General features: G+C 37.0%; 1 protein-coding gene across 1 annotated transcript in view; it reads right to left on the bottom strand.

The window, feature by feature from the left end:
* Positions 1 to 16,434, bottom strand: part of HUWE1 (HECT, UBA and WWE domain containing E3 ubiquitin protein ligase 1) — a 1,366,532-nt gene that overhangs the window by 126,269 nt on the left and 1,223,829 nt on the right. The window contains exon 50 of the mRNA XM_068226019.1: positions 10,942 to 11,533. Within this exon, the coding sequence (XP_068082120.1) occupies positions 10,942 to 11,533 (592 nt within the window). The remainder of the gene's footprint in view (positions 1 to 10,941; positions 11,534 to 16,434) is intronic.

Genomic DNA, 16,434 nt, shown 5'->3' with positions numbered 1-16,434 from the left:
CGAAGGACTTCCAGCCACTTGCGTACAAAGCTGAAATGGCAGGATCTGAAAACAACTGTTTGAAGTTCACCAAAAAATAAGCTAAAATTGGGAGAAATAATAGAATAGTCGCAGGAGAGAAAAACGCGTCGAAAATTGTGAGTTTCCCAGCTAAATCGGGAAAGTTGGCAGGTATGCAGTTAGCAGCATTTGTGAATGCCTCTGTCACTTCACACGATGTACAATGGAGTTTTTTGCACTACAAAGCTATGCTGAGGGGAAACAGACGAAGACTGACCATCGAATGCATCCGTCACTCCCAGGTTGTTAATTGCAATAGTAAAGAATCAACCAATTATGACTCTGGCACTTCAAAATCCATGGAATAATGACGTAGGTTACAGATAACATTATTTTATGGAAATAAGCTCAAACTGATGATGCATATTTTATTGCATGTTTAGGTACCTTTTAGGGCACAAATGCATACATATTTATACAGTTTTTAGGGCATAAACTCCCAATCCCTAATCATAATACATGTATTTCGATGCAGTTTTATTAATTTAATTCGGTACTAAACTATTCTAAACAAGTTTAAGAGAGTGGAAACTTCACTTAATGTTTCACAATTTTAATCCGTCAATGTGTAACAACTAAGACTTTCATTTTTAATTTGTTGTACAACCTTATTTTAACATTTATATGTTTCCATATCATGACTTGTCAAGTTTGTATCTTCCTCAGTCCCGGTGTCCAGTCGGCTGGACAGTTTTTAAAAACATGTAACACCCTTACTGCTACTTGAATTCTCCCCTTGTAGCCATATACAGGTATTCCATGACTTCCCCTGTTAATGGGGAAAAACATTTCAACTTAATTTTGGTTAAATAGTTGCCACCCCTGTCAAAATCAACATGGCTGAAGATGATCTCATGGGAAGATCGAAACTACTCCCAATATAATGTAGCCTTTATATTAATAATCTATTGAGTAGGTGGAACCATTCTACTGTAGCTTTTCGCTTTACAATTTGGTTAATTTCTCAGTGGAAACTTCCCACTTAGGAGGTTAAGGGAGAATTTCCCATTCTGGTCCCCTTAATATGGCTAAACCACTGTATACACAGCCTAGTGGACTGTTTGGATATCCCTGAACTTAAATATGTTTGAAGAAACTGTCAAGCTGTTTTCTGCAATTGTCATACAAACATATAGACAGACAAAAGTTAAACTGTTCCCACTGTCGACCTTTGTACACTAAATTTGATACACAAATGAAATCGTCATCACCATAATCATCCATTTGCCTCGTCCAGCTCTCGCTGGGTTGAGATGTTTATGTCACCTTTCCACCTTCCTCTCTCCAACCACCATTGTTTCTTCTTAACTGTGTTCCAATCTAGGTTTCTTCTAATTATGCTATTCTTCATTGTTTTCAACCACATCAGTAAGAGGCAAAAATTTGAAGTGTACAGGAAAAGCTGTAATTTTATTTATATGGATGTCTTGTCAACTCTGAGCCAACACAATGGGATTACTGAATCGTTTCTTCCTATTCAATATCTTATTCAACCTCCCTGTGGAGGTTACTACAAGTTCATGTCAAAATTACTAAAAGAACATACATGATTAGGCCCATATTTATGGACCATATTCAGTGGACATTTTTAAGGTACAGCTTGTATTGTGCTGAGTTGAAAACAATCTAGACATAGTATAAAAATTCACAATTATATACACTACATATTAAAATTCACAAATAGTGAATTATAAGTTCTAAATTGAGTCTTATAAAAGAGAGTCTCGATAAAAAAAAATTAATATCATGATCATTTTTCGTGCATAATGCCAAAATTTATATTAAATTATTGTGTGTTCTGAAAGTAGATTCAGTTAATTCAAAACGGTAATTTGAGAAAATGTATTCTCTTATCTTGCGTGTATATTTGATTGTATAGACAAACATTTGTTTTTTTGAGTGCATGCAGACAATTCTTGATACTTGTTCTGATGGTTAAAAGCTTCAGTATAACGGAGGAGGTTTCTTCAAAGTTAACAGAGCACTGTCAATGTTAATAATTCTGCCTGTAAGCAAAGAATAATGTTTAAATATATTGCTAAGGTTCAGTGTAATCAACACCACCTAGATATAAGGCCTGTGCATGGTGTTGAGATTAAAAGGAAAATGGCAGACTTTTGAGGCAATGCCTTGTGAAAGTGATCTTTAATTTTGTCTTACAAAACACAATAATGGTCTACAAATGGTGTGCCTAATTGTAGGGGAAACTACAGTACTAATAGCAAAGTATAGATTTTTAGATTTCCGAAAGATGAAGATCTAAAAAAGAAATGGATATGTGCAATAAAACATGAGAATTTCGTTCCAACGAAGTATTCAGTGGTAAGTAAATAGATACTAGGTTATGCATTTTTTATTTGCAAATGTTTTTATTTCATATTGTGTTCATATATTTTTTTTTCTTTTCAAAATGGCGCCCGGTAATGACGACGTAGTATTTTATTCTCCGAGTAAATTAACCGTAAAATGTGACGAAAAGTGCGGAAAATGTCGAAAATTAGTGAAAAATGGAATGTTGTGTGATTCATGTGATCGATGGTGGCATTATAAGTGCGGAAATTGCCCTAGAGACGTAAAAACTAATGAAAATGTTGACTGGATTTGTGAGCAGTGTGTTCGGAATGTTGTTGTTGGGGACGGCGTTGACGAAGCACCGAAAACAGTCGATGAGGAATATAAAAGTGCATTAGAAATTATAAACATTCTAAAAAAGGACAATGAGACTCTTAAAGTTGAAAATCAAGAATTAAAAGAAAGACTGCGATCGCTAGAATTTGGGACTGACCATTCTTCGAGTGATATACCGGTACAAGTACAAGTAACAAACTCGAGCACGTGGTGTCAAGTAGTTCGTGGATGGCCGGCTAAGAAGAAATCTACAACTGAATTTCCGGAAATAAACATTAGAAATAGGTTTTCTGCCCTAAATAATTTAATCCTGGAAGAAAGTGATCGCGCGCGTGAAACCAAATCATCGCGATCCGTTGCCGTGCCGAGTTTGAAATTTAGGCCTAGAATTCAGATTCAAGACCCAGTTAGGCCTAAATCAGCGAAGGTAGCTGTGTTTGGTGATAGCCAAGGAAGGGGAATTGCGGGAGTGATTAACGACGAGAATATAGCAGCAACCGGAGAAATATATCCAGGAGCTTCTATCAGCAGGGTTGTGGAAAACGTAGAAGCAGCAACTAGGAACTTCGGGAGCGGCGATGCAGTGCTTATCATCGGTGGGACGAACGACGTAGCTCGCGACGACGCCAAGAATGTAAGATCACAACTTAAACATACACTAGGGAAGCTGACCCACACTAACGTTTTTGTAGTGAACGTGCCCCACAGGCATGATTTGAGTAGAGATTCGTGTGTGAACATTGAAGTGGACAAGGTCAATACAGATATTGTTAAAATTTGTAAACATTTTCGGAATACTCAGGTTATTGAATGTAGCAGCTTTGAGAGCTACTGTTATACAAAACATGGCCTCCATCTAAACAATTCAGGTAAACGAAAGATAGGAAATATTGTTCTAGATTTTATTAATCTTAAGATATGTACTGTAAAACAGGCAACTCCCTTGAGTTATAATACTGACCAGGAAAACTAGTAGAAAGAGCCAGCTATACTTTAAGCTGGCTCAGTCAACTAGAAAAAGAAACTCAGGATAGTAAGGAATTTCAAGTTACCCAATTGCAACAGTCAAGTTTTAGGGAGGAAGGGGGTCTGAGATTGCTCTTGGTAAACTGTCAAAGTGTAGTAAATAAACAATTAAAATTCGGTACATTGATGGAATCTTATGAGACTGATGTGGTGATAGGAGTGGAATCGTGGTTGAAAGAAGGGGTGGGTAATAGAGAAGTATTTCCAGAAGGGTACACAGTCTATCGTAGAGACCGAGGAGATAAAAAGGGAGGGGGGGTGTTTATTCTGGTGAAGGAAACTTACTGTTCACATGAATGGTTTACCGATGAAAGGGATGAAATATTAGGGATAAAATTAGTTTGTGATAATATGAAGGAGGTGGGAATTATAGGAACATACAGGCCTGGAAGAGAGGCAAGAGACATGGAAATCTTTGAAAAAATAATAGATTATACTTGTAAAAACAATAATAATGATATGGTAATAATTGGGGGAGATCTAAATTTGCCTGAAGTTGAATGGAAAGGAGCTGCAAGTGAAGCCCATGAACAGAAACTGGCAAATAAGTTAATTTGGGAGGGAGGATTTACACAAGTAGTACAAGAACCGACTCGTCTCAATAACTTACTAGATGTATTCTTGGTTAAACCATGGGAAATTGTTGATAAAACTGAGGTAATTGAAGGAAAAGGAGACCATAAGGCTGTAATAATGGATGTAGGACTCGTACCAAAAAGGCTTAATAAGAGGGTTACACAAGACAAGAAATTGTACAGAAAAACTAAAGTTGATGAATTTGGGACTTACCTTAACTCACAATTCAGTTGTTGGATAAGTGAAGGGAGTAACGTGGATACACTTTGGGCTAAATTTAAAGGAATTATTTGGGAAGGAGAGAAGAGATTTGTACCTGTTAAGAAGGGTAAAATGACCTCAGACCCTGTTTATTATACAAGGGAAATAAGAAAATTAAAAAGAAAATGTAGAATAGTAAACAGGAAAATCAAAGAGGGTAGGGAGAGTAGAGAAACTAGAAAACAGCTAATGAGGGAACTGAATAGAGTGAAAAAGGAAGCAAAAGAGAATTATATGAATGGCATACTTCAAGAGGGTAATGACCACAAAGGGAAATGGAAAAAGCTGTATTCATATATCAGGAATCAAAAAGGAAAAGGAATCCAAATTCCTACAATGGTGGGAGAAGGGGGTGAACACTATTTAACAGATACTGAGAAAGCAAACCTATTTAGTAGGGAATTTAGAGATTCAGTAGATGATTGTCAAGAGTTGGAAACCGAAACAGAAGATAGAGAGGGAGAGAGACAGAGGGAAACAAGAAGCTTCTCATTCACAAACGAAGATATTTTCAGAGAAATCCAACTGCTTCAGCAAGGAAAAGCAGCAGGGAGTGATCAAATTACTGGGGAGGTATTAAAGACAATGGGGTGGTACATAGTGCCTTATTTAAAATTTCTCTTTGACTATGTCATAAATAATAGTGTAATACCAAAGGAATGGAAGGAATCTATAATAATACCAATTTATAAAGGAAAGGGTGATAAAAGGAAACCAGAGAACTACAGACCAATCAGCCTGACCAGTATAGTTTGTAAAATTCTGGAGAGTTTAATATCGAAGTACATCAGAGGGATATGTGATGATAAAAATTGGTTCATGAGGAGCCAGTATGGATTTAGAAAGAAATTTTCTTGTGAGGCACAACTGGTGGGATTTCAGCAGGACATATCAGATCAGTTGGATTCAGGAGGTCAGTTAGATTGCATAGCCATAGATCTTTCCAAAGCCTTTGATAGAGTGGAACATGGAATATTATTAAAGAAATTGGAGGGAATAGGATTGGACGTAAGGGTTACACGTTGGATAAAAGCATTTCTAAATTCAAGGGTTCAGAAAGTCAAAGTAGGAAATAATATATTTCAGGAAGAGAAAGTTTGGAAGGGAATTGCACAGGGTAGTATAATCGGTCCGTTACTTTTCTTAATATACGCAAATGATTTAGGGAACAATATAACATCAAAAATAAGATTGTATGCAGATGACATAATTGTTTATAGAGAAATAAACAACATTGAGGATTGTTCAGAATTACAAAGGGACCTTGAAAGTATCCAACAATGGGTTGAAGAAAATAATATGAAGGTTAATGGAGGCAAATCAACTGTTACAACTTTTACAAACAGGAGCTTTAAAACTGAATTTGAATATACTTTGGATGAGGTAGTTATCCCAAAAGATGGCAAGTGCAAATACTTAGGTGTGAGATTTGAAAGTAATTTGCACTGGAAGGGTCATATTGATGACATTGTTGGGAAAGCATACAGATCATTACATGTCATAATGAGGCTACTTAAAGGATGCAACAAAGAATTAAAAGAAAAAAGTTACTTGAGTATGGTTCGTCCATTATTGGAATATGCAAACAGTGTTTGGGATCCTCACCAAGAATACCTAATAAAAGAAATAGATAGTGTGCAGAGGAAAGCAGCAAGATTTGTAACAGGGGATTTCAGGAGAAAGAGTAGTGTATCAGAAATGTTAAAGGAACTTGGGTGGGAAAGTTTAAGTAAGAGAAGGGAGAAAACTAGACTTACAGGATTATATAGAGCCTATACAGGAGAAGAAGCATGGGGAGATATCCGTGAGAGGCTTCAGTTGGAAAATAATTATATCGGCAGGACTGACCACAAATATAAAATTAGAAGGAATTTTAGCAGAAGCGATTGGGGTAAATTTTCATTCATTGGGAAGGGTGTGAAGGAGTGGAACAGTTTACCAGGGGTAGTGTTTGATCCTTTTCCAAAATCTGTACAGATATTCAAGAAGAGAATAAACAGCAACAGAGAAAATAAATGAAATGTTAGAGGGCATTCGACCAGTGCAGGTTATTGTATATAAAAAAATGTGTGTGAATAAATTAATTCCATCCCCTGGTCTAAGGAGTTTGGACAGCCAAAGTAGGGGACTGCCTGTAGGGGTGAAGTACAGTGGGGACTTCGAGGGCCCTGGGACCGCTACGGTAGCTGTGAAGGCCCTTCAGGAACTCTGAAAAGTGGTGGCAAAAGGGGCTCTGGTTAAGACGCAGCAGGTCGTTATGCTACTTAGGATCCAGAACGGGTAAAAAAAAAAAAAAAAAGTAAATAAATAAATAAATGCAATGTAAATATTAATGTTATACCAGTTGTATAGTATCATTCGAAGTAATTCCACATACTGTATATCAGTTGACTATATTTGTAAGTAGGACAGGATATATTATAAGTAGAATTTTGTAAACAATATAAATTTATTAAGGATGAGCTGTGTGTTTAATAGAAAACATTGTTAGCGTAAATTGTATAATATTGTATTATAGGAAAAATTTTCTTCTCTTGTTAATTTAATATTTAGTGCTTGACAATAATGTATTTTAGTGTACCATTTGCCACTGAGGTAGACACCTCATTTGCAAATAAAGAGATTTTGATTTGATTTGATTTGATAATCAAGGGATGGTAGTATAAGATGATGGACAGGTTATAACTCTACCACTGAAGGTTCCACGACTTATCCCCAGTGCTGTTCCTTCACTTTTACCAAATTGCCCAACGTATTTCAGTAGTTCAAGAAAGAGAAGAGAAGAGAAGAGAAGAGAAGAGAAGAGAAGAGAAGAGAAGAGAAGAGAAGAGAAGAGAAGAGAAGAGAAGAGAAGAGAAGAGAAAATGAAAATATCCAGACAGCAATCGAGGAAAATGAAGTAGAATATAATTTACACAAGAATAGAATAACATTTTCTGATTTCACTGACCTGAATGACAAGTTAAATAATCTTAATGTAGGTAAATCATGGGACATACTTCACAAAGGTGTAAATATAGTAATAGTTAAAATTGTGTTAAACCCTGAACCTGAAATAATTAGTTCTATAGTTATCAATGAAACTTTGGAGTTAAGTGTATACTATAAGAACATCAAATTAGACAGTATTGGTAACTTTCATTTCCCACAGTCTGTACAGGACCTGGATGAAATTTCAGTGCTTCTTGGAAAAGTTGACGCGTTAAGTTCTGAGGTTCACAGTGCAAACAGCACTAATGACATTTTAGGTTCGGCAGCATACCTTTTGAAACAAGTCAGCATGTTAGAACCGAGACTAAAAGGACCACTTGAATTCATGATTGAACAGATTGCGCTTTGGTCACATGAGAGGAGTTATAGTCCTTCCTTTCTGATTTAATCTTCAATATTGCAGTCCATTTCACCCCATTGCTATGCATACCTCAGACATATCAATTTATTGTATCTGCCTCATCCATGTACCATCAGGAGGCTTTCTTCTTCTTTAAAAGTAGATCCTAGAGTAGTTCTTGCTAGGGGCTTTACGTCGCACCGACACAGATAGGTCTTATGGCGACGATGGGATAGGAAAGGCCTAGGAGTTGGAAGGAAGCGGCCATGGCCTTAATTAAGGTACAGGCCCAGCATTTGCCTGGTGTGAAAATGGGAAACCACGGAAAACCATCTTCAGGGCTGCCGATAGTGGGATTCGAACCTACTATCTCCCGGATGCAAGCTCACAGCCGCGCGCCTGTTCCTAGAGTAGAACAGCATGATAACAATTTACTGAAGTACATATCGAACAAATTTTCTGGCACTGATAGTGATAAGATCATTGTGCTTATGATAGATGAAATTCATGCTAAACCATTAATGGACTATAAAGGTGGTAATGTTGTTGGCAAAGCATTCAATGATGAGCAGTTAGCAACAGGTGCTTATTGTTTTATGGTTTCAAGTTTGTTATCTGATTTTAAGGAAGTAACTCACATATTACCTGTAAAATCGATTACTGGAGAATATTTGCATGGTGTACTAAGAAAAGTCATTGTAAGATTAGAGGAAACAGGGTTTAAAGTTGTTTGTGTTGTTAGTGATAATAGTTCTGTAGACAGAAAATGCATGCAATTATTTTCACCTGAAAATGAATTGAAATGTGTTTATCCGCATCCTGCTGATGAGAGGAGACCACCTTTCTTTGTGTTTCTGCTATGCTTTACGTCGCACCGACACAGATATGTCTTACAGCGATGATCAGATAGGGAAGGCCTAGGAATTGGAAGGAAGCAGCCGTGCCCTTAATTAAGGTACAGCCCCGGCATTCGCCTGGTGTGAAAATGGGAAACCACGGAAAACCATCTTCAGGGCTGCCGACAGTGGGGCTCGAACCCACTATGTCCCGATTACTGGATACTGGCCGCAATTAAGCGACTGCAGCTATCAAGCTCGGTTTCTTTGTGTTTGATAGTGTTCACTTGCTCAAATATATTCACAATAACTGGTTAAATCAAAAGGATGAGAATATGTGCATGAACTTCCCTGATTTGGAAGATAACAGTGCAGTGCAGTGTTCTTCTTTTCTTACAATTAAGAAATTATATGATCTTGAGCATGAAAAGTTCATAAAATATGGTTATGGTCTGTCTCTCAAAGCATTAAGTCCTTCATCATTTGAAAGGCAGAATGTAAAATCAGCTCTACAATTTTCAATGACAATGTTATAGAAGGGCTGAAAGTGTTAGGTGAAAAGTATAAGCTACCATATTATAAAGAAACAGCTTCATATATCAAAATAATAATAGACTGGTGGGCTGTTGTCAATGTCAGAACCCCAGGTAAAGGGGTAAGGCTCAACAACAGCTTAATGTCTCCAGTCTCTTAAAATTCAGAGTAAGGGCTTCAATATTTGAAGAAATTCCTACAATGGCTAGTCAAGTGGAGAGATCTAGGTGAAAAGGGTTCATTATCATCTGAAACAATGGCTGCTTTGATATTGACAACTGAAGGATTGTTGATGTTGATAGAATATCGTTTGTCAAAACTTAATTTTGCATATATCCTATTAGGAAAATTTCAAACAGACATATTAGAGGACAGGTTTGGGAAATATAGGCAGCTTGCAGGAGGGCAGTACAATATTTCTGTGAGGCAGTTGTTTGAAGTTGAAAAGAAGTTAAGGTTACTGTCATCACTGACTCTAAAGATAAGATCAAATGCATTTGGGGAGATTGAAGTAGGTGAGTTCTCTGAGCCACCTCCTGAATCCCCTGCCTTTTTTGATTTTGATAATTCATTGTGTAAGAGCATAGATGTACATGTAAGTTTACAGGATATTGAAAACTCTAACAAAGACATGCCCATTTTAGTCTATTTAGCAGGATATTGCTGCTATAGTGTCTCAAAATATTTGAAATGTGAACACTGTAAAGGAATTCTTGTTACTGAAGACTTCATTGATGCCGATAATGAGGCATACAATCTAATCAGAAATAAGAGTAGAGGTAGGATTTTGTTCCCTGAAATGCTTGTTATGAATGTAATAGTACATAGTTATCTAGTGGTAACAAAATTATGTACAGATTTTGAAACAGAGTTTCTTTTAGTAAATGATCATAGGGAGGTTACATGTGAGAGTACAATGAAAGTTATTCATGATAAAGAACTTTTGTGGGAGCCAGATGTGTGCAATAACAGACATACATCAGAATGTGTTTTTAGAAAACTGGTATGGACTTCAACAAACATTCTTTGAATAATTATTGTAAGAAAAAAGCTCCATGTCAAAGAATGTACTGACAAGGAAGAAACGTGTTATTTATCAACAGAACTGAACTTCATGCAAGTCTGCATTTATGTAAATAAGGATGTTGTTGCTTTCAATTCTTCTTTTTTGGGTGGGGTATGAAATAAAAACATTTATTATGAATTTTGGTATTCTGCTATTCCCTCAATTCCTGAACTTCACTTGAGTTTCAGCATTACTTAGAAACCTTGTGTATCAACTATCCCTGATTTTTTCAGAAATAGTTTTTTGAAGGTGTAAGTTACTTGTATATGGAGGAACGAGTGTTTGGGGTCATTATTATGACAGTTAAGTAGCCAGATCAACTAAAATGTTAAGATGCCATAGTGACATCATGATGATTGCCTCTATTGTCAGCCATCTTGGTTTTGTGCTCAGGCCTTCTATCTAGGTGGTGTTTGTGTAATCTGTTCTTATATCAAAGGTAAGTTTCATTTCTATGTGCATCGTCTGTCATTAAATTTGCCTGGGCTCAGGCGTCCGGTAGTAGAACGCGTGATGATGGGGACCTACTGCTGTTCGTGGAGTGGTGGGAATCATTAACAATCAGAAAGGGGAACTGGCGCACTATTACTGACTCAGAAGAAAAGTGTTAAAATAATACTAACCATATCTTTGGTTGGATCAGGACAGTTGGAAAGATTCAGCAGCAAGGCAGTGGCATCCTCCAAACCTTCTTCTGAACAACTTTTTGATGTTAACACATTTATTGCTAATTTCAAATGCTGTTCGGTTATAGGAACACTTTCTTCTTTTTGCTCACTTTTCTTATTTTCTGCAGTCCGCACATAAGGATCCATCTCAGGAAGACCAACAGAGATGAGTGAAAGAAGTCTAAGTAGCTTATCAGTCAGCATACAACTCTTTTTCACTACAGGTGAAGCTAACATTGTCACTAACTGTCCAAATGCAGAAGATTCAAAACTTGAGCTACGAATTTCTTCATCCACATTACTAGAACTTGAAACACTATGAGTCCGTGCAACACTCTTCCCCTTTTTGGAGGTATTTACAGAATCTAATTTAAGCAGTATTTCCCAAAAATTAGTTTGGTCACCACGACCATTACGAAACCCAGAAATACTTGTACTAGTTGAGGCTCTTGTTTTCACTCCAGAATGCTCTTTGGTGAGGTTCTTCACAGGAAGAAAATGTCCAGGAAAACTCTTTGCTAAGGAGATCATCAATTCAAGTGTGTGCCTACAACATGACAAATCAATCAATTAAATAGCATGAATTTTCAAAATGCTATACAACAATAAAAGACACTAACATGGTATACTGAATATCAATATAATAAGACTTCATTGAAACATTCTGAAGTTTATCATGCAGTGAAATATTCTATAAAAATACATTAACTGTAAACAAGAGAACATGAGTATATAAAACGGAGAATGAAAATTACAATGCATGATAAGAAAATGATACAAGTATACCTATGAAAAGATTCTGTAGGTTAATCAAGCACTGATGAACACAAGTTAGCTTTGTCTCGATTTTGTGGGGAAAAAATATACGGTAACCAAAGTAGTTAGGAGAGGAGAGGTGTATGAGGGGAATTAAGTTTATTACATCTGTATTGTACTTTGTGAACCATGTGCAGTGTTTGAGTGGTTAAGTAAATAGTCCCATAAGTCAAGATACCAGTTACTACAGACCAGAAGTGGATACCTCAGACAAACTCTGAATCTTAGCCCTCCTTGTGCTGAGGCCGCATGGTGGCCCTGAACTATTAGAGTTCAGTAACCACAGGTTTTAAAAATGTAAAATAACTGACAACTACCAGACTTCTTTCTGGATTTTAGGTATGTTAATACATTTGCAATATTAATACAGGCTAATATCACCAAAGTTCATTTCTAAATTACCTCAGCTGGCAAACAGGGCAGGATTATACTGTATGTATTAGGGATTAACTCACACATAGGAAAGTTAGGAATACAAATCTTTTCCCTTACTCATTGTGCCGCATGACCCAACCATTGTGACCACAATAATTTAGACAGCTAGTTGATGAACCACACTAAAGAAACTGGCTATTCAGTGGTTCTTTGGAGATAACTCTAAGGGACCATTCACCATGTTGATACATAATGTTGGTACTTGCCCTCAATAATCAACTTTTGATGGCTACTTTACCAGAACATTACATGTCCAAAATAGCATATGATCTGCCGAGGCACTATGCACAACAAACTATTATCAGAAGCTGGTTAAGAAAAAGGCATGTTTGAGCAATGAGCTGACCGAGAATTGTCACCATTTTCCTCCAGCACAACATTTTGAAGCTTTCTATTTATGCATGATTGCATTGTAGGATGGCCCATGTCTGCACCACATAAAAGGACTGAACAGACTACAGATTCAACAAGTTTATTTTTTCTATTGATGGTGATGTTATTGTCTTTCCAAATAATTTACAGACGGACCATTGCTACCTTTGCTACTTTGATCCTTCATTTTCTTCATCCACAGAACCACCAGAATTGGACAATAAGGAACCTAGATACACATCTTCCAATCTGTAGTATATGTGGACTATTGTTGTTGTTTTTTTTTTGGTCATTTGCTTTACGTCACACCGACACAGATAGGTCTTATGGCGACGATAGGGCAGGAAGGGGCTAGGAGTGGGAAGGAAGCGCCCGTTGCCTTAATTAAGGTACAGCCCCAGCATTTGCCTGGTGTGAAAATGGGAAACCACGGAAAACCATCTTCAGGGCTGCCGATAGTGGGGCTTGAACCGATCATCTCCCGAATACTGGATACTGGCCACACTTACGTGACAGCAGCTAACGAGCTCGGTATATTGTTGTTCTTATGATCAACAATCACGATATTGGTTTTGTCAATTTCGCTGTAATCTAATTTCTAGGCTAGTTTCCTCCACTGTCTTGATCAGCTTTCTCACCTCCTCTTTACGTAGTGCTAACAAGGTGGGGGTGTCAGCAAATCTCAAGTTGTTGATCTTACATTTGTCAGGAGAACACATGCCATATTTAGTCGTATGTTCGACTTATTTTTTTCCAACCTCCACCCCCATTCTAACAGCAACAAAAATTAAGGTGGGTCCAATATGTCAGAACCTTCCATTTTGTAAAATGGTGACCATATGACTTTTAGGCCTATTAATGGTGAATGGTGAACACGACTTTTAGGTCTATATACCGTATTTATCCACTTAATGGATGCCACCACATAGTTCACGGACCCCGTTAAAATTTTGAAAAGAATTCTCAGCTTAATGGACACACTACATTTTCAACAAAAAATGGTCGTACTAGGTGAGATTTAAAATCATCAAATTGGATGGATTATTGTAGGCAATAAAACGTACACAGAAATCAACAGCTTGCACACTCAGTTGTGCCGAACACACACCACCACACCCTTGCCGTGAAATACAGGAATTACTGGTGATGATGAGAAATGAAGAACAGAATAGTCATAATTAAATTCACATTTTTAAACAACAGTGCATGAAACATTCTAATTGCGACCGATTAATTTTCATGCCAAAAAAAATAACCCAGTAATTTTAGAATGCCCGCAGTAGTCTGCTGTGGTTGTAAACATATTGTGACCTTTCTGTATGGATGGACGTGAATAGATAAACTATCATGGATTGCTGGATGTAAGATAATAAACGTCTACTTGGTGGATGTAAATTGGTGGACCACAAGATATTTATTTAGAAGGGAGCGCAAACGAATAAAGCAAAATATGCAGAGAATAATCACATGGAGCATAGCTGACATCATAATGTATTAAATTGACAGTCTTATATTTGTGCAAATTCTAGAGTAGTGCATATCTTAGCAAAGGGAGGGAGCTATATTTTAAAAACAGTAAAATGAAGAAATAATAAATCTGTCTTGATTATTTTAAATGGATAAACTCTGTATAACAAACCAGTAATTGAATCCAGTAGTTCCTAATTCTATGAAACATACTTTGAACAACACACCAGAGAAGTTTAGATTAATTAACATTATTAATAACTAGAGCTCGGATAATTATGGATGAAAAAAACCCAGTAAAATATGCACATATATATTATTTACAATTACTGAAATATATAAACATGAAAATGCACGAAATATGTAATATTATACTAACACCATTCCTCTCCAATTTTCTTGTAGATTATGTCAAAAATTGAAGAGTTACAGTATCTAGTTACATGTTATGGACCACAACATTATTTTATATTAATACACTGTTAATTTTCCAAGTTGCAATCTTCATAACAATAAGGAACAAAGATGTGTTTGAAATTGTGAAATATGAAACTTCTCCTGCTACGGTGTTGAAATGGTAGTTTTGCTCCGCTACCAATGTGGCAGGTAGGTTATTAATTACAAAGAAAAAAGGTGAACATTGAAGTGACATACTCAAAATAGGCTGAGCAATGAGAGGTTAACCGTGGATGGTACAAGGGAGAAAATACAAGGACACTAGGACCAACAAGAATGCCAACTTCGAATAAACAAATAGATGTATTCAAACACAAGACACAACAAGTTAGGAATAGTACAGCACCACAAATATTGAAAGATGAAACTCATTTCACAACAGATCACAAAGGAAATTATACAAAAATCAGTTATAGCAATATGACCTGGATTTTATCCGAATAGAGTAAACAAACACGTACATGTATCGGCACAGATGTTTCCCAACCAACTGTATGAGTAATAAGAAACATTAGGGAAATGGGAAAAACAGTTGAACAGGAGAGTGAATCAAAGAACAACATTTTAAATTACAGAGTCCGGCATACCGTTAAAATGGACTTGACAAGAAAATAGTGCGCTATTGCAAATAAGAAGTAACAGAAAACACTCGATGCAACACGGACGCATTTAGCCCAACAGGATAAACATCCATAAGTTCAAGATAAGACATTTATGCAGCAGAAAAATGTAAACAACTATGAACTACTAGAAGTTATGAGAGTACTGACAAACAGAAAGTTCATTTTCACATAAATTCCAACAGTATTCCAAATAAACGAATTACAGATACATTTGCTCCCTCATCGACGCATAATCAAGCACAACTACTCGAGAACATAGACATATAAACTGCAGGATTGAACCAGTATGATATTACAAGAGGAATCTGTCATCGCACCAATATTCCATAGTTTTGATATGTCCAGAATGACAGATGTGATTTTACTAATGCCTGTATGAGTAAATGCTGATTACTTAAAGTCGAGGGCTTGCTGTTTAAACTCAAGCGCTGGTTGAACCGACACCCCACTCAGGGGGCTCTGGTTTCAAATAGAAGTGAACGAGTCTTTATAAGAACGAGCAGAGGGGAGAGCATGGTCATTCCTGTGCTGTTTGTTGCTGTTACTTGTTTGCTCCCTTTGTTGCTGTTACTTGTTTGCTCACCGACATTGCATTTTGCTAACGATGCTTTGTTCTGGTGATATTTGAACTAAGCCAGTTGTTATGTTCGCGAAAGTATTATTTGTGACTGTGAATTTTGCACAATGCCTGTGCTGTGTAAACTATTCCGATTCGGGAGTGATATCAGTTTAATTGAATTAAGGTAGTAACCTCTACCCGTGACAATTAATAAGGTAATGAAAAGGTGCAGGTTATATAGATTTTGATTCCCATAGGGAATATGAAATATATGTTCCGAATGAGTAAATTTATAATACCAATATAAATGGTCCGTTATTGGACATTATAAATTTTCCAGCTAACTCATTCCTGGTTGCCAGCATTTCGCCCCCATGTGCTAGGCTGGGCTCATCAGTTGGTACCTAGCACACCCACCAAGACGCTGGCTAGTGCATACCGTGGAGGCCACTGCGTAGGCTAATTGTAGCCACCGGCAGTGCCAATGTAATAAATTTACTCATTCGGAACATATATTTCATATTCCCTATGGGAATCAACATCTATATCATCTGATGGCCAAGCGGGCATCAATTTTGGTAACGAGACAAAGTCTCTCATACTGCATTGGCACTGCCGGTGGGTACAATTAGCCTACGCAGTGGCCTCCACGGTATGCACTAGCCAGCGTCTTGGTGGGTGTGCTAGGTACCAACTGATGAGCCCAGCCTAGCACACGGG

Source organism: Anabrus simplex, chromosome 2 (genome assembly GCF_040414725.1).
Source record: "Anabrus simplex isolate iqAnaSimp1 chromosome 2, ASM4041472v1, whole genome shotgun sequence".
Classification (NCBI taxonomy): Eukaryota; Metazoa; Arthropoda; class Insecta; order Orthoptera; family Tettigoniidae; genus Anabrus; species Anabrus simplex.
Note: the sequence above shows the minus strand (reverse complement) of the source record. Positions and strands in the feature narration are given on the sequence as shown.